The sequence below is a fragment of the Chlamydotis macqueenii genome, chromosome 1 (assembly GCF_036417535.1).
Source record: "Chlamydotis macqueenii isolate bChlMac1 chromosome 1, bChlMac1.mat, whole genome shotgun sequence".
Lineage (NCBI taxonomy): Eukaryota > Metazoa > Chordata > Aves > Otidiformes > Otididae > Chlamydotis > Chlamydotis macqueenii.
Window position 1 is genome coordinate 118670620 of NC_141556.1, and position 19726 is coordinate 118690345.

The 19726-nt window shown below is 42.8% G+C and overlaps 1 protein-coding gene across 8 annotated transcripts in view; it reads right to left on the minus strand.

Moving 5' to 3' along the window:
• Positions 1 to 19726, minus strand: part of ERG (ETS transcription factor ERG) — a 145066-nt gene that overhangs the window by 15949 nt on the left and 109391 nt on the right. For all 8 annotated transcript variants that reach the window (XM_086765470.1, XM_086765425.1, XM_086765434.1 and 5 more), the window contains 3 exons: positions 17045 to 17262; positions 3467 to 3618; positions 373 to 576 (listed from right to left, as the gene is read on the minus strand). In XM_086765470.1, coding sequence (XP_086621596.1) covers positions 373 to 576; positions 3467 to 3618; positions 17045 to 17262 — 574 coding nt within the window. The remainder of the gene's footprint in view (positions 1 to 372; positions 577 to 3466; positions 3619 to 17044; positions 17263 to 19726) is intronic.

A 19726-nucleotide genomic window follows, 5' to 3' on the forward strand; every position in this document is an offset into this window, starting at 1 on the left:
TGGCATTCTCATTGTTAAAATGGAAATAAATGAGTATGTGACCAGAAAAAACATTAGCACTGAATCCCATATGATTTCCTTCCTACAGTATGCTGGGTTTCAATTTGATTTTTCTCTGAGATGGACACGTAGAAATATTCCTCAAATCTTTTCTTCGCTGAACATGAGTGAAAACCAACTGAAATTAATGGGAATCTTTCCATCACACTTAAAAAGCTTTCGATCAGGCTCCCTGCGATGTTCTCAGGAACAGCAACATTTGCAACAGACATTTGAAAACCCAGCTGAGTGTATCCACACCATTAAATCTAAGACTCATATCAATCACAGATTGACTGTAGCCACTACCATAATGACAGAAATCTAGCTTACTCTCTCTGAGGTAGTGTAGGTGTGACAGGAGGATATCTGCATTATAGCTTGGGGTGAGTCTTTGGAAGTCGTCTTTGGTCATTTTACACAGCTCCTTCCCATCGATATTCTGGAACAACAAGATGTCCACATCCGGGAGACCATACTCCTTCACCGCCCATTCCAGCCACTGGCGTACGTGGTCTGTGCTCCATAACGTAGGATCTGATGGTATCACAAAGCATAAAATTAGGCAAAAAGGGGAAAGCGCTCATGCACTGGACTAGTACAAAATAAATGCAGACCACAGTGAAACTGAAGGTATTTACTGACTGTTGGAGATACAGGAGGAACTAATTCGGCGTGTTGAGTGCAAAGCAGAATAACTGTCTGTAAGAAACAATAAGGGAATAGCTGTGAGCTCCGATTATTAACAAAAAACCCTCTGCTGGTGAGCTCCTTCTCCCATTTAGCTCTTTTGTCTTGGTATTTTTACGCATTCTGATCCACAGATCATCATAGGCTCCTGTCCTCATACAGAGAATACTCTAGAAAAGTATTTAAGAGAGCCCACTAACAGTACTGCAACTTGTATCTGAACAATTTTCAAAGCTCTATTTAATTTGTATTTTTATTCAAGTGAAATTTCCACTCAAGTCAGAAGTAATGTTTCTTGAGCACAGGCTAAGTAACCACTCACAGATTTGGCTAGTTATTTCATAAACTAGAGTGGATCATATTAAAATGTCCTACACTTCCTTTCCTGGACTGCTGTGTTGTACTGGTGTACATTGCTACACCCGTGTGGGTTTTTCCTTACTACTTCAAGTATTGGCAAAACCATCTTGGAAAAAAAACAAGAACTAGTTCAGATTTTTAGCAAAACATAAGGCCAAATACTTTGTGTTTCTGAATGAATCCTTGATTTTAACAACTTCTTTTTTTTTTTCTCTAAACTCCTCCTTTTCTATTTCTCTTTCATTCTACTTTTCCGTATTCTTCAGGTACAGTAAGCACTTATCAACAAGAAGGTCCCTAAGGACTTGCAGCACACATCCCTACTGTGGAAGACAGCTCCTACCATGAGGGATTTATACTTTTTGCAGAGAAAAAAATAAAGCCAAGAGGAGATGAACTCCTTCAAACCTAAATGACTCTGATTCTCTGATATCCTGAAGACTGAGAATGGAGCACACAGAGGACAAATGGCTGTAGTCCCTCAAAGTCTGTAGAAGGGCTAGGACTCGAATGTCAGTCTAAATAGCTTTTCTGTGGCTTAACTTCAGTGTTATTCCCTCTTTTTTGACTGTTGCACAGGCTGGTCTGAAAGAAGTGGGTCTTTCTGCAGGCTAGGAACTATTCTGTCACGCTGTTGCTCACTCCCAATCCTTCATCCATTAGTGCCTCCTTTCTGATGCTTCTCTTGGCATTTTAAGCCATTGCAAGTCAGAATATTTAATCTTCTGGACCTTCAGAGCATTTCTCTGTTCTGAAGTGCACCAAAAAACACTTAAAAGAACCCGTCCATATGGTATGAAATGCATAGCAAACCAGAGGGATGTAAGTCTGATGGTAAATCTAGGATCTGGATGAGGCTGCCCACACCTACAGCCAAGAACTCCAACAACTACATTCAGTTTGGTTTGACCTAAACAACCAAACACTAGGAAGTTTACCAAAACATTTGATTATGCCTATAATTTTTAAATGCTTCTCATTTATGATGACTAGAAAGTTACCACAGCTGGAAATGTGAATTTTGCTTTTTTTATTTCTAAATATTGCCACATGAGCGGCGCACTGCCTATGTGGTAGCCAAACAAAACCAACTAATTTTTACAAATAGGTTTCTTCTAGGGATCTCAAAATAGCAAGGCTGCGACTGTGACAATCTTGTTACTTAAATGTCACTCAAATCCACCTCAAAATACACCTTCACTAAGGAAAAAAGACCTTGCTGAGCTAACCATGCTAAAGGTTACTAAAAGACTGGAAAAAAAGTGAAGAACATTCAAATATTGTGAATTTCAGTGTTTTTGCTGCCAGTTAGCAGGACACTTCATTATTCAGTGCATCACTCTTCTGTGCTTCAGAACAGAACTGTCAATATCATTGCAGAGGATCCTGCAACATATTTGTCCACACATATCTTGACAAATAACTGAAATAATCACAGCTTGCAAAATTGTCCACGGTTAGTACTCTTGCATATCTTAGCAACTGAAAAACTGTAAGAATATTAAGCAACATAGCAGTAGCAGAAATGCTTCGGCTCGGCACATCTCTGCCGGAGAGGAACTAGCAGCAAAATGTTCCCTTCTGTTTGCAGGTTGCAGGTGTTGTGTCTATGCTGAGTATATTCAGTGGTTTAAGAACACTCACTTATGTCATGATGGTCTAATGCTTTGACTTTGGAAATAGACATGCTAATTATTTTGCTAAGCGAGGCAACAAACCTTCTAGTAGAGGTTTGTTTCGAGGACAAGGCACACAGGAATGAATACTTTCTTGTTCAATCAACTGCTGAATGCACAACAAGGCTTGTCAAGACTAACCAAGAATTTCTCAATTGTGTTCTTATATTGCAGTGGAGTTGTCAGCTTGCTTATTAAAATGTTTTACACTGCCCAAACTCAGGGGGTAACCTAGATAAACGCTTTTAATGCACTGTTTGATTTCATAGAAGCTATTGTGTTTTCAGCATGCTGAGGGCCTGATTGCATTTGGTCTTTGCAGGGAGGATCATGAGGTGATCCTTTCTCTCTCCCACACAACTGTGCACCCAGCTAGTCCATGGTGTTAGGAAATGGAAGTGGCTCTTTATTTTGTCCACTTTAGTGTGAAATACTCCAAAAGGAGCTAGAGAAGTCAGATAAGATCCGAATGCCTGTAAGCAGCCAGTTCTGCTGCTGAAATGGAAAGAACAGGCTGAGCAGGTGGCTTCACTTACGGTATTTCTCAGCTCGTTCTCTTAATAACCCTGGAAAATTACTGCTCTTTTCTTCCATATCAACTGTATCACATTGCCACTTTTCTCCAAATCTTTTTAAATAGTGTTAGTAGACTTAAGGGAAATGAATTTTTTTTCTTGAAATTTTTGTATAGAGGGTCTAACCTGCTGGCACAATGACTCTTCGTTCATTGGTAGTCATATTTGGGGGTGGAACGTGCTTCTCTTCCATGTAGTTTCCATAGTTCATCCCAACGTTGTCTGAGCCGCTAACCATTTTCCCTCCTTTTGCCATGCTGCAGTCATCAGGAGAATTCCTAGATAGAGAAGAGAGGTGTGTTTCTATTATTATTACAGTCCCCACTAATATCCTCAGTGAAGAATCGTGCTGAATGAAATAGAAAAAACGAGACTTGAGCACCAAGGTTGGGCTGTCACTGGAAAACTCAATACCTACCACGCAATGACTCTGCTGATTCTTTCGGTTGCCTCAGAAAAAAATGACCAGCTTCAATGGACCATATATTTATTTTTATTTTCAAAGGATCAGGTTCTTATATGTCACCAAACATATAAACACTAAAAATTTACTTCCAGAGACCAAGCTAGAATAGAGGCCTGTTCATGAGCTTGCTGAGCCTGATGGCTACAAGTAGCTGCACTTCTCTCTTCAAACATCTCACAGACAACTCAGCAAACATAGAGATGCACTTAATGCAAATTTTGTGAGGGAAAACTATTATTAGTTTTCATTGTCCAAGCCTTGGGAGAAGGCTTGTCCAAGGCTTGGAGAGCTTCCCAGCTCCACTGCTGTCATTGTTTCATGTGGGCCACGCTCAGTTGCACTTTATGTCATGCAATGTAGACAAACTTCTACTCCTGGACAACAGAAAAAGCACATTTGCCAAAGCCGTGATTCGAAATACCACACGCATGACTGGAAAAATCTTCCAGCTCCTGACTAGCAGTCTCCATGGTACTGTAGTCAAGAAATGGAAATCTGCAGAGGATCTGCAACCAGACACCTCTTTAATTTTGGCTTTGCTTTCTGAATAGAGTCTTTAGGTTTAACATCCCACAGGGGGTTCCTTAATGGCATTTTAATTGCATCACAGTTTTCTTTCTGGCAGACACAGGCATATTTGTCCCTTAATTTAATGTCTACAACGTGTTTCATCAGAGAGAGAAAAATTGTTACAAAAACCAAAATAAAGAACAGAGCCACGGGGAATACCTTTAAATGTAAAGAGGCTGTTTGGCCAAGGAAGGAGGGTGTTAGTTGGGTTTTAGTTTCTTTAGTGATACTACATTACCAACAAGCTTTCTTTTAGTCCCACCATTTAACTCCTGAAACTGTGCTATGTACTTATTAAAACAAGTAGCAAGTCAGGTTGCGATGCTTCATTTCAGTTCCTTGCAAACCAACCAATTTGCAGTCTGGAGGACTGAGAGATCCTCCAAGGACCCAGACTCCTGGAAGGGTGTTTCAGGATCTGCCCCTCAAATGTCTTTGACCCAGAGCCTCTTGCTCTCCCCAGCTCGGAAATCCCAACTCTTGCTGCAAGTGTTGGGCAGCAACGTCACTGTAGGCCCACCAATGGTCAGTATACAGGTGCTTTCCCGGAAGAGTTTTGCTATTGTCTGAGGACAAAAGAGGAAAAATAACATACAATTTGGACCACTGTCTGCTCAATATGCATCAAAAGGATGTGGTAGACATTTTATCTAATGTCCAAGTGACTTGGTTGTGTTGACTGCTCAGCACTACCATGGGTCAGGAACTAATGCAGTATTAATTCTCACTTATGTTTTAAAAAATAACTAGCACTTGAAAAGCTGAAAAGATTTAGTAGACATCTTAAAAACTGAAAATACATCATAAGTATATCAGGTTTTTCTACACAATGTTACTATTAATTTTAACATGTTGTGTTAATGTATATATATTAAAAAATTAACTGCTGATGTCTTTCAGTTTAAAAATAAAATGCATCACAGAAACCATTCAATGAGTGCTGTCATCTTCTTTAGGAGAAAGAACAGGGCCCTGAACGTTGCCTGGGAAATGTTGGCTTCACATACCTTTTTCAGGTATAAAATATCTTGCATGCCACATAACATATTACACATGAAATCCGCCTTGTGTAAAGGTCCTACAACTGCTTTGCCAGCCACAGGACTGAATAATAACCACAAAGGAAGATACAGTCAGCACATGGTTTTGCCTGTCACTGAGTGGTGGTGAATTTAGCCTTTCCCCTCAGAATGAGAATATTTGCGCACTATTCTCTCAGGTTTAACTTTTCTTTCCCATTACATACCTCTACATATAATTCTGGGATGCAGCTTATTTCTGTCTAAACAGAGCTAAGTAAAACAAAGTAACTTCTTTTTTTTTGGTGTAAACATGTTGAAAAAGAGCTTTTGTGATGACTGCTTGTGACTAACATGTTGGCTTTTTCTATTTACCTTTAACAAATACAAATGGCATATATGTGTAAGTGAGTCTGCATACCAAAACACATATTTGGAAACATCATCCAATCCCTGCCCTTATACCTGTGCAAATGTCCAACCTGACTCCCAGGGTCAGTTATGCTACAAAGACAAAAGAAAGAACCATTTGGCGCATTCACTGACTTTTTAGGGATGTTTTTAGGAAACAGAGAGCTAGCAGCATCCTTTGGCCTAACTGATACAGTTACTTTATTTGGTTTTTCTGTGAAAAGGAACTTGGGATATAAGGACATCAAAGTCTTGCTGCTGATGTGAAATACCACATCAGTATTAGCCTACACTACTTCTATGGGCAATTGTGCATTAAAATCACTCTTACAAACACTGAACAGTAAACGATGTGAAAGACTCAGTAGTAGCACACAGCTTTTGGCAATTTGACAGGGCTTCTGAGCTGGTTTTCTGATCTGAATATAAACAGTCCGGGGTGGGGAAGAAGATCATAAATAAGTCATAACTTTTCACTAAAATCCAGAAGCAGATGGTCAAGAGTTCTGTCCTGTTAGCTTACTGGGTGGACAAGCAAACCCTCAGTTCAGCAAATCTTCTAAGACCATGCTTAACTTCAAGCATGTAAGGGCTCCATGGGAGCTAACAGGACTACTCAGGTACTTCAAATTGAGCGTGTGCTTATGCACACCACTCAACCAAGGCTTAATTCAAATGGCTGGAACGGATTTCTACGGTATAGAAAGGAAAACTGAAAATGCAAGCAGACACTAGAAAATGGTATTTTTAGTGCCCAGAACAACAAGAGACTGATTGTCTGCAGAGGCTTTTTTTAGGACTTTCTGTGAGTCTGCTTTATTTCTGAACCACTGAGGGAGCAAGGGCAGTGGAAAAGCAACTTTCAGAAAGTGTGCCCAGTGTAAAGGGTGCAGCTTTGCAGTGATTCATCCTCAGCTCCAGGTCTGAAATGAAACCTGAGATGTTTTTCTTCACAGCTGCATGTTATTTTTACCCTTTGTAAATATACTGTGTTACACCTGGAATTTACAAAAAAAAAAAAAGTGGAAAGACTACAATCACGCTACCCAAGAGCACTTTGTCCAGATCTGAGTTGATTCAGCTCTGATAAATGTTTATTGAAGAAAGTATTTCTCCATAGGTCCTTGGACCTGGAAGCTTTGCCCTTATTCAGGGTTACTTAGAATCAAGTTGATTTGATGATTAAATTTAGCCCTCACTCCTACTGAAGCCGATTGGAGTTTTGCCAACCATTGACCCTGATGAAAGCAGATATAAGTTCATAAATAAGTGTATGAAACACATTTTTTCCTCTTCACTATGCTACTACTTTCCCCATGTGACATAAAACACCTGTGTTGCGTTAAAACACAAGGTGTCAGAGAAACACGGATTAGGAATCAGCAAAATTTTACGTGATCTCTGTGACATTCACATAATATAAACCCCTCTATTTAATATTTCTGAAGTTCAGAGGCAAATAAAGGAGAAAAAATGTATTCTCGAAATATCTACATAACTTTATAAGTTTATTTAATAACCACAGCTTGGACAACTTCCTTACAGAGGCTACTTAAAGAAAAGGGGTGTCAGGAGAGCAGAGCGGTGTAAGGGTATCTTGGAAGAGTTTTCCATGCATGGTACCCATGCAGCCTGTGGCTGGCCAGGTCAGAGGACATGCTGAGCTAGCAGGAACTTTTCTTCTGGGAGGCTCTGGCAAACAAACAATGACACTGTCCAGCAGGATACAGAACCCTGTCCTCACCTCTTCTCTCCCATTTTGTAATTCTAGTGACCTGAGAAAGAGGGGAACGGCCCCAGCAGGGCTGTTATGTCCCCACCCTGTCTTTATGTACAAGAGGGGGAGCTGTGCAAAGCCAGCTCCCTCAGATATTTGGGCCAACATATCTAAATGTATATTGAGCCAAAATGACACCATGTAAAGGTCAGCTCATAGGGAATGTATTGCAAAGCATGCTCAGCCTTGTCTCCATTCACTGCAGCTAGTCAAGTTGTAGTGAATTTGGTCAGCACTTCTCACCCAAAATAGTTCGTCACTGAAAAAGTGTCACATGAAGGAAAAAACCAAAACTTCCCTGAGATTTCTTATGTCGAAGTACATTGCTGTTCCTTAAAGTACACCTGACATGCTTTAGTCCACAACATCAACTAAAAGGGTTACACAGCTGTAGCCCTAAACTCTCTTCTCTGCCCCTCTCTACACCCTCTTTCTCCTCATGAATCAGCGGGATTCACATCTACCACAGTAGTGACATGCAAAGAGGGGTCCTGTGGACCCCACTTTGGGTCCCCCTTTAGCAGCAACCACTGGGGAGCCTGACCCTTCCTGGTGAGAAGGAGCCAGCACTCAGGAGAAGGAATGTGGCTGCACCAGAAGTTTTGCAGAGCCCCAAGGGCTTCTTCCCTGGCACCAACAGTGATCCCCACAGTCACAAAAGGAGACTCCGAAAAGCACTGTCAGTGGTGATACCAGAGGCTCCAACACTTGCTTCAAAAGAGCACAGTTTCCACCACACACACTCATTGCCCAGCACCACAGCTGGACGTGGTTGCCTGTCTTCTTCCATATGTATATCAGGTCAAACCCTCCCTCTGCTCCTGCGCAGGCATCTGCTCCTAAATCTTCTGCATAAGCACCAGCACGCTTAACCTGCTGAAAGGAAAATACAATTTTTATTTTCCCTTCCAAAGCTTCTTGTGAAAGCAGCGCGAAATTCCTCACAGAGGACTCCAGCATAACAGAGGCATTAAAGCACCAAAAAATGCAGGTAGGTGGAAATATCCCTGGGGCGCTTAGACAGGCTCTTGCACAACTGCTCTGTGATCTGGGCTGGGGAGCTGCTTCCCCAGCAAGTAGACAAATAAGTAAATAAAAGGGTGGGTGGGTAAGTAACTCAGTGCTTAGCTACAACCTGAGTCACTCCTCCACCTGCGTGGGGCGGTTGTGTGGAAGCGATGCTTGCCCACAGGAAAGGGGACGGCTGGGGTGGGAGCAAGCTGCCCAGGTCCGTGGAAGGGAGGGAAGCCCCTTGGGACCAGCACTGCTGGCTAAAGCTGCCTTAAGCTGATGCTGAAACCACAGTGACAGTCTGTTTATCTTTGCTATAAGGTGAGTGTCAAAAGCAGTCCTAAGAAGACAAAAGCAAAGCAAAAAAGGAAAACTGAAGTCCTCACTGGGAGGTGCACCAGCACCAGTCCATGTGGGGCTATGCAGGGGCAACCAAAACAGTCTTCAGCAGCCCCAATAGACCAGGTGTCATAGTTTAGCCCCACTCAGGACCAAGCTACACAGTCTCTCACTCACTCCCTCCACCCTCCAGTGGGATGGGGAGGAGAATTGGTAAAGAAAAGAAGACAAAACTTGTGGGTTGAGATAAAAAAAAAAGTTTAAGAGAACAACAGAAGAAAAGAAAACAGAGATGGAAAACAAACAAACAAAAAACCCAATAACAGAAAATACTGAAGCACATAGTTTACAGTACAATAGCTCATGGTGGATCCCAACACCCAGCTTCCTCCCAAGTAGCAGGAGGCTCCCCTCAGCACCCTCCTCACCGATACACTGACCATGATGTCACATGGTGTGGAACAGCTCTTTGGCTAATTTGGGTAAACTATTACAGCTGCTGGCTAATTAGTAAACTATCCCAGCTGTGTGCCCCAGCCACAGGTGCCACCAGCTCCAGTTTCTCTCCCAGCTCAGGTGAAAGTTAACTCTATCCTAGCCAGAACCAGGACACCAGGGCTGGGAAGAACCTGGAATTTGGGCACCCCGAGGCTAACACATCCCCGCAGCATCTAAAAGAGGGACAGACACCACTGTGTGGGGTACCCTGAGTTCAGTAGGTGCTCAGGGTTGCACGGGACCAGCCCAGGGGTTGCTCAGAGATGTCACAGCGTGGCACATTGAGATGCCTTCAGTTCCTTCCTCCAGTGAAAGCAGAAAGCAAACACCACATGCCAACACATGCAACGCTGTTGGCTTTCTGTAAGCAAAACAGAAGATGCTTGTTTATTGAGTTGTATATGCGGCAGCTGTTCATTTTCAATCAAACAATAACTTTTGATAATTGAAACAACCTTTTTCTTTTTTTTTTTTTTTCCCCCCTTAACTTTTCCTGGCTATCTTGTGGTCCACAGCTGCTTCAAGCCTTAAGGCCATCATGGCAAATTAAGGCAGTCAGCGTCTGGCTCACTAGAGGCCAGTCAAGCTATAAATATTACCAGCCTGGCTCTTTGTGTTCACAGTGTGGGGAAACAGCTGGTTTAAGTTTGACTGCACGTTGTCATTTCTCCATTAGTGCAAACACTTCAATATTTCTTATGTGTGAGGCTGGAGTGAAGAAAGGGAAAGAAGGGAAGGGGGTCACTAAAAGCCAAAGCTAAGAAATGATGTTCTGTATATACATAATTTACAATTAGATTGCTGCCTGGGAGAAGGCTGAAGTCTGACATGGTGATAGCTTGGCCAAAGCCACAATGACTTCCCAGTTGGCCTATAACTTTCAGGACCTATTTTTTCTTGTTTTTATTTTATTATTTTTTATAGAAATTCTGTTATAATGGTAATGTATTGCATTTCTCAAATTGTATTTCATTTCAAGAGCTTGTAAGACTGTTGTAGTTGCGGTTTTATAAAATATGAAATGCCGGGAGACAGGGCCCTTCCCAAACCACATATGCCTTCTTGTGTGAGCAGGGATCATATAGAAAGTTAGCAAAGTAGAGCACGCCAGGCATAAACAGAAGTGACATTTTGTATGGAAACCATAATCCCCATGTCTGTGGAATGTCTGCTGATTTTCATGATTAGCATTATCGGGCTGTGGGGCTGACGGGCGCGAAATGGTAGTCAGTGATTAGCCACTTTTCTTTTTCTTATTAGTCTTCTGCTTTGCCTTAAAATGCTATTCCCAGGCTTTAAATACTGAACACCCCCACTGATACTACTCTGATCAAAATAAAACAACTACTAATGAAGGGGGAGAGGAGAAGACTCATCTCCAAAATGCACTGACTCAGAGACAACCTACCTACTGACAGTGCCTGTGCTGTGCCAGCCCAGGGGAACACCACAACCACCGGCTCTAAGCGCTCTAGACACAGCAAATACTGTACTGGAAATAAAGTAGTAATGATAGCAATAGTCATAAATAAAGACAGCAATCATAACTCTTGTGGGATCCTATGTCATTATTTGAAGACTAATTTTATATTTCCCTACCCGTATGAGAGCTTTAGGTTGTTTAGCACTTTTGAAATTCTGGCTATCCTCATCTCCCTCTTAAACTCCTGAAACTAAGTACATAATTTAAGCACCAGTGGTCAATTTAAAATGTAACCATGCCAATTACAAATGAACGCATTATCCCAGAGATGAGTTCCCAGCTTCTTAGCTAGGACCTGCCAGCCCAGCACCCTCCAAAACACTGCAAAAAAGTAGCTGTAGTAGTGGTGAGCCCGGTTTGTTTTTCTCCTTGGCAACATGTTTGCCTCAAGAACAGAGCCAAACCATGCACACGCACAGAGACACACACTAATGTTAAGCTGGTGGATTTTCAGTGCGAAGAGGAACTTGTTGAAGTAGTCACACACAAAGCCCTACTTGGAGAAGATACTAAATTTTCAGTTTTTCCAGTTTGGTAGGCAGCCACTCCACCAACCACCCAGTCAACGGGAAAAAAAGATATCAGTCTGAGATAACCAACACCACATCTTTTTACCCAAGATTAATGTTACTTTATATAGGCAGCTCCAATAAGCACATTCGGAAACTCATCCTGGAAGACAGATCTCCCAGCTTTGCTGTGGACTGACGTACGGGCTGACTCAAGCCCTGTTGGAGACACAGGAGAGAGTTCCATTGACTGCAATGGGTTTTGGACCATGCTTGTTGTTTAGTCTGAGCTGAGGTTTACTAAGAATACCAGGGCTGCATGCCGGTGGTACGCCACTAGATGTGGAAGGGATGGCACTGAGCCTCTGGTGCGGGGTTGTGCTCCAGCGATGGAAAAAGCCATGTCCTTGAAAAACAAGTGATGTCAGGGTGATTAGTTAAGACCAGCTCTGTTTCTCCACATGCTGAGTGCAAGCAAAGTGTGCAAATGCTCTAAGTAGATCCACCAGTATCATACCACAGACTGGAGCATAATGCAGAGGTGCCTCATCTAGCTTAAAGCACGTCTGCCTGGATCCTAGGAGCATGATGGTCCTGTCGTGGTGGCAATACAGAGCTTCATATAGATGAATGCACTCTCCTTAGTGGCTGGACATAAGAGCTGGCACAGAGATAGACTGCACAAGGTCTCTGAAGTGTTACTCATTCAAATTTGCTGGTTTGTATAGCAGAAAATAGCTACCACTTAGGAGACTTTACATCAAGGGGAAAAGAAAAAAAAACAAAAAAAAAACAAAAAAAACTTGAGGTCACTCTGGCCTCTGAAAAGTCCTCATGTGTGTCAGATGCACTCAACCCAGTTAGTACAGAGGTTCTTTGATGAAAATTTAGAATAGTAACATGCAAAGAAAAATAGTACTTTGCAAAAGAGCCAGCACAAAAGATATATTAAGTGATAATTTCATTCTCAAATGGTTTTCAAGCAACAGTTGGTAGCACTTAAAACAACATTTGGCATATGATTACATCTTAATGACAACTAATTATTTCTGGCATTTCTTTAAAACTTCTGTATTAGCCAAGCTGACATTGGAAAACTTCTGCTCTGCTTTCACTGCAGCTAACTTTCAAAATGCTTTTTCAATGAAATCATCACACTGCTCATGGCAAGTGAAATTTATCTGTGGCCTGAATAAGACTCTATGTTCCATTTCAGTCTCCCTTAAGAAGATTGATTACCTACCAGTAAATGCAGTTCTTCCAAGCAGCCTTTGTATAGTCCCACTCATAGGCACAGTGGAGTCCCATGGGTGAGCGCATTCAGAAACCACTGAGCAATCCATGGCTCTAAATGTTGTTTAAGCCATAGCCAGGGCATCATGAGAGCATCTCCACAGGAGCGAATTTCACCCTCAATGCATAACATGAATTGCATTCATTCATTGTAATAGAATTGCTCCTATTTAATTTGATAAAATAGGTAAGGAACAATAAACAGAAAAGTAACAGTATGACATATGCAATCTCCAGATTTATATTATAGTGCTTTATTTTAACAGAGTGAATCTTTTGGTCTGACTCAAGAGCAATAAAGGAAACAATATTATTACATTCACGTGAAAGATTGACTATATGGTGGCACAAAAGGTCTCCATAGATTTATGTACCTGGAAGAAATACCACGGCAGCACCAACATAATGAATCTGAAGAAACTCAATTTGATACCACCTGTGACAATCTGCATTATATATGCAACAACAGCAAGGTAAATGACAGCTTTAATTTAAAGTTTTCTTCCTTTATTTAATTTAAGGTAGGCCCTTAAGCTATATTTTTTAGTGCTGTGCAGCAGGGCTTAGCTTTAAAAATACTGTTATTGTTAAAGAAAACTGTGCAGCTAATCCCCCTGCAGCACACTGAAAATAACCCTTTAATTTCATTCTAATGTTATTTCTTTGGTATTCATGGGAATGCCCATTTTGAGACTGTTATGTTTTGAGATTTAATGTAGGGCAATTACAGTCAAAGTACAACTGGGGAGAGTCCTAGCAGAGTGAGTACATTTCTGCTTTGAGTGGGTACTTAATTGTTGATGTGTAAGAGGTTTAGTAAGAGGTTTATACTCTAAAATTTTATACTCGCTTCCAAATGACAGAATATATGGCCAGGAAGCAGCCTAACACAGTGAGAAGGGGGAGCTGGACAGCAAAATATCATAAAGCTAATTATTCTCTGCTTACCACGTTGTGGGGTCTGGTACCCTGTTTTGCACTCTCTTTACACTGTATTATTCAGACCCAGGCTCCCCCGCAGGGAGATGATTATAGAGGATACTCTGGAGATTCGAGAGGCAGGACCTCTGTGGCTCTGCAGTGTGGCTGTGGTATTTTAGACTCCTTTGGGACAACCCAGATTTTAAAATGAGAGTAAACAGAGAAGGTACAGTTTTACTAAAAATGAACAGCAGCTCCAAGCTCTATAGCTACTGCATGTGTTAATTTTTAACATATGAAGCATTTTTAAGAACTGAACATTTCATTTAAGAACATAGGTTTATGGACTACAAATGGGCAGGGTAGGGAAGGCTTCTGCAGAAAAGAAAATGCAAAGTAGCCTACAGAATGGCATGCTACCACTACACACGTAAATTGTGGTTGATATTATGTATGTGACCAACAGCAGATAATCTGTCAGGAGAGCAGTGCAACACCGACACACAAATGGCAAAGGCCTAGCGGGACTTCAGGAAGGAAAAAATGGTTTTCAGATTTGTAAGAGATGCATATATCACACTGACCTCTAGAGACTTCCATATTGACAGTTCTAATCAATATATCAGAATATTTGTTACAATTATTTAGCAACAATATATTATTGATAAGTAATTCCATTTTATGCAAGGCTTGAGTGATACACACTTTTTTCTACAACTGGCAGGAATATCACATACTAGGAAGCATTACAATTCCCAAAGTGTTAACACTATATATATTACATGCATACACGTATATGAGTTTTAGAAATGCCGTAACATATTTATATTTGTTACTTGGCAATATTAGTTCTCCCTTAAAAGTGTAATACAAAGATCTATTTTTCCAGGCATGTGTTAGGCCTTATAAAAAAACAGTTTTCTGATTAAATAAAACATGTATGTTAATGACAATAACAGTTGTTTATTTTTGTATTAAGTATAAGCATGCAATATATGTATTAATTTTTTTTCTACTGTTAATCTATTTTTATCTTTGATAGTCTATAAGTGATTTTGCTTTATATATTTTTCAGCACAATATCATGCCTTAGGAATCACAGTAAAGTATGAATTTTCCTCATTTTCTACACTTAGCAACTCCGCGTTGCTCTGTCAATAGGGGATGCTGTCAAGTCCAAGACTAATAAATGAAACCCTGGGTCCAGTGCTGCAGGTTATTGTTAATTCAATACAGAAAGAATTACATTTCTTCCCATTATATTTTCAGCCAGAATGTGCCCTTTAGAAAACCACTGTTCTGATCAAAATTATTTTGCAGTTCAGAGCAGTAACTTGTACAGCCTCTTCTGGCAGCGTAGCCCGTGTGCCAGCTCACATGCTGGTTGATGTTGGGAAAGAATGGCTGCTGCTGAGCTGTCCACTTTCTAATGACAGCAACATTAAGCACCTCTGAGTGATGCTGTCCAGAGAAAAATGAAGAACTTAGTCTTAATGCGCTGCTCAGCTGATTTGCACTAAACTCTAAGTTGCTAACAAGGATTAGACAGGACAAGGTTGCAGCTAATAAAAGACAGAATTACTGCCTACTGTTTTGTCCTTAAACCATCAGAGCAACAGCCAGATACCTGTGATTCACAAACTGAGCTCCAATATTCAGGCTAGTTACGTATTTCAGGAATCCAACACGGTAAATTCAGGATTCTGGCTTATTTAAAAAATGCAATTGACTAACAATTTAAAACGGATCTGTATTATGTAGACTCTTAAGATCTGGGAGTATGTCAAAGCAGGAGTCTGTACATGACTGACTTTAGAGATGCATAACATTACAAATTATTACCACTAATCTCAGTAACAATTAGTATTAATTTTCTACTTTAATGCACTTCATGGAACTCACACTGAGAAAAATTAAGATCACTTCTCTTACAGAAATACCAGCACAAATATTTAGAGATAATTTTAGGAAGCAGGTTTTAAATCAATATTCCATTTGTGATCATAACTGTGCATTTGCTTTGCATGAAAAAAAAGAAAAAAAACCCTTCACTGTAATTGATTGTGAACAAGTTCTGAATAAGCAGGCTTACAAGAAGACTTCCCCTAGTTCTTTGTAAGTTCAGTTCACCATTTATTTCTACGTATCTCAAGTCTTTGACTATTCATTGGAAATTCTGATTTGACTTCAGCACAATTTCCATCCTCACCAGTGAAAAGTGTAGGTCTGGTACGCTGTCAAACCACTTTGCCCTGCTTGTGGTGCTCATCACATTAGCACAGCAAGTGTGAACAGTAACCACAGTGGCCATGGCTGAGGTCTTTCTAAACAACTAATGCTGGGAGATGAGATTAGTAGGCAGGTGTTTGTGACAGAGAGATGTGAAGCACAGTCTTCACTGGTACAATACCAACAATTGTGAGCAACTGACTCTCTGGACCTCTCCCCCTCAGCAACACCAAAGGAAAACTGTTTTGACAGGAAGGCATTTTAAACAGGAAAGCACTTGTTTGGATAGTTTCCTTGAAAAAAAATTTCATTGTACTTTTTCAGATGGAAGAAATCCCATAGAGTGCTCCTATGCTTGGGAGAGCTACCAGTCAATATCACAAATCCACTGCATTATTGTTTCAGCTTAATCCATACAATTCTCCTTCATAGTGACACTAATAAAAAAAAGTCCCAAGACAAAAATGAATGCACTGACATGCTGTGGCTACTGCCCGTTGAGCTGAATAACTCCTTTTTATGTTCATTTCTACTCCTCTGCTTGCCTCCATACATATGCTGTTTCTTCAGTGTCAGCTCTTTTTAAATCCAACTCCACAGTTATGCTTTTTGGCACTATGTTTACAGTAAGTATAAAAGTCAAGATCAATACTTCACTCCCTCTGCCATTACAATAATTTACTTCCTATGCCTCCCTCTTTGGTCAAATTTGGTCATTTAGAGCAAAGACAACTGGCCAAAAGACTGTATTTTGACAACTTCCATTGAGTGTTAGACCAACATATACCACACCCTTAGATGGACCAACGGCCCTGCCCCAGACTACAGCAAAGTCACATTTTACTAACTTTAATATATGCTCTTTCACCTAGTGTGCAATGCAAGTTTACATGCAAAATGATCCACAGTCAGAGGAAACACAGAAAGATATTGCACAACCTCATGAGAAGACTGCCTGTGGCAGCAGTTGAGACCCTCTGTACCACCTGAACGGGGCTGGCAGGCGTGACCCACAATGTACAGAAGACCTGTAGGCTGGTGGAGACCACAGCAGCTGGTGGCCAGACAGGATATCTTGGGACATCTAAAACAGTGCTAGATTCACAGGTTTAGACAACTGAGCTATACCCATCACAAGAAAAAGTGTACTTGAGCCATGGTAACACTGGCCTTATTACCTTGACCCGTTAACTTGGTTTGGGTTACACTCCATCTTGATGGTGACTCTGGCCGGGGGCTGTGATAACCAGTCTTGCTGGGGAACACGCGGACTCATCTTTGACGTCTGCCCATATTCACTGGAAGAGGAGGCCGTCATCTCTGTCTTCGCAAGGTGGGGCGATCCGTAGGCACACTCGAACAAGGACTGGTCTTCACTCACCACTGATAACGCTTCCTGCAAAACAGAGAAGAAGAGTCAGTGTGACCATATTTCAGAGCAGACATTATAATATACCCCAAGGAAAAAAGAACTTGTCCATCCCATGAGAAGACAAACAGCTGGTCACTTGCTTAAGTGCTCTGAGAAGCAACTGAGAAGCTGCACAGACATATGCTACCAAACTCTTAGGAAGAGCTGAGAGGGAGAAGAGGGCAGGACAGGCAGTGAAGCTCAGGGCTCTCGTGTCCCAGGTGGGGATGTGGTGAGCTAGATCTTCCGGGGGCGTAAGCAAGCTGCCATCACTGCTTAAACTGCCCCTGCAAGAACCGACCAAAAGCTGTGCCTTGCTGAGTCACTGGGAGCTCCTCTTCCTTCCTCTGGGACCAAGGCCAAGTCCCTCCCGGACAGGGAGCTGAGACACAGCTGGGCACAACCTCTGATCCAGGGACCCTGCTCTTTCTGCCAGCATCTGCTGTCGGCTTTGGTAGAGATGCCCATCACCAGACCCAAGAAGATGTCATGCCCACCAGCCATTTCTCTGTCTCATGGCAACCCTCTTTGGTGGACTGGCCAGCCAGGCATCCGGCTCTGGTGCAATGGGAAGGGCCTCCCCCAGCCCCCTTCCCTCACCATGGCAGCACTGCTACTATGGCCCTTAGGGCTGGCAGAGTTCACAAGGTCTCTTGGTGGTTGCCATCATGGCTGGCTGGAGACCAGACAGACACCAGAGGGGGGAAGGCCACCGTCTCTCCCCAAAGCCATGCATTCACCTTGGCACCAATTCCTTCCCCAGGTTATTTGGAGCCAAGTCATGGGAGGGAGGTAGTGCCTGGGCCCCGCTCCAGCAGGCAGCACACTTGCCAGGCCCATGGGGAAGCTGCGAGAAGGGCTGATGCTGCTGAAGGGACTCATCCTGCCTGAGCTGAGGCTCCCTGGCCACAGGAGCTGGTCTGGGCTCCAACCATCCTGCTGGCCTCAGCATTGCACAGGCTCGGGGGTCTTCTCCTCCAAAACCAACCCTCCTAAGAAAGCCCCCCCCTCCAGGGGCTACTTAGGGTGAACACAGGGCATAAGGGTATAAACAGATGGTAACACAAAGCGCAACTCCCTCCCCTCACCCTGACACCACAGCTCTGCCCTGAGATGACCGAAACAGGGCAGGAGGCAGCCCAGTGCCTCCCTCCCCCCTGCACAGCCCACACTGGTGGCCGGGGAGCAAGCCTCAGCACCGGAACGGTGGAGGAGGCTGGGCGTGCAGCGCGCCAGATGACAGCAGCCGTGGAGGTGGCCAGCTGGCGATGGCTGGACGTGTGGGGGCCAAAGATCAGGGCGCAGGGGAAAGCTTGAGCCAGATTTGGGCAGGGTGCTCCGTGCATGACCACACCCTCGCAAGGCAGTGTGTGTGGGCCTGCGCCGCCGCCAGCCCTGTGGCTGAGAGCCAAAAGGAGGACAACAAAACTGCGTGGCCCTGTCAACAGAGGAGGACACAGAGGAGAGCCGAAAGAGCCAGAGTGATGGGAGTCCTCCAGCTCCAGGACGGTGGGTGACTGCCTGCAGGCTCCTGCCTTCCCTGGCTGCTGAAAAGCGGCTTTGCACAAGCTCTGTCAATCGCATGCTGCCCTAAAAATCAGCAGTTGTATTTGTTCATTTTAAGGAAATACACATTTATCACTATTTTTAGTCATGTGTTTTGTGAGTTCTCAAGGTGCAGTCTGTTAACATATTCATAGTTTTCTTTGCAACCGTAAGGGCTGGAACATCACTTTCTTCTTACTACTCCTCATGAAAATTGACATCACCCCTTAATCTCTTGACTTGGGGAACAGGATCTCAAGCATCCCTCTGAGTGCCACAAGACTCCCGATTGAAGCACTAACGCTAGCCAACTCCCTCCTCCCACCACAGGCCAGGAAGCAAAAATCAGACAGTGATCTGCACTGTTTCAGTATTGCTATTCAAACATTGTTTGAGTGCAAAGACCACCGCTATCACCATTAATTTTAATCTCCCTTGTTAGTACCCCTGCTTTGCAAGATCTCCCCGCAACCTGTGCCCAGGCACTGAACCCCTTCCTCTTGGGTCTCCGGGGGTGTGAAATTGCTTCTGTGAGACAAGAGGGATGCCGGAACAACACCTCTCATTTTTACCATGCCTCCAGACTCCTGTGGGTCTCTGGCCCACTAAAAACTGCTGCTGGTGGTGGTCTGAAGCTTTTCTGATGAGCCATTTCTGGGAAAGCCTGCAGACAGCTCCTGTTTTTCAAGGAGATGTGGGGGGCAATGGCTGCTGCTCCCTTGCACCCCTGAGGTTCCTTCCTGGCTACACGGTACAGAGAGACAGCAGGAGGACTTGATGTGCCTGGATGGTAAAGTAGCAGGAATCATATCATAAAAACTAAAGAAAGAAAATGTTACACTGCAAAAAGTTCTTTCTCAACAGTTCATGAGCGTTCTTCGTGAACAAAGAGAGACAAATATAT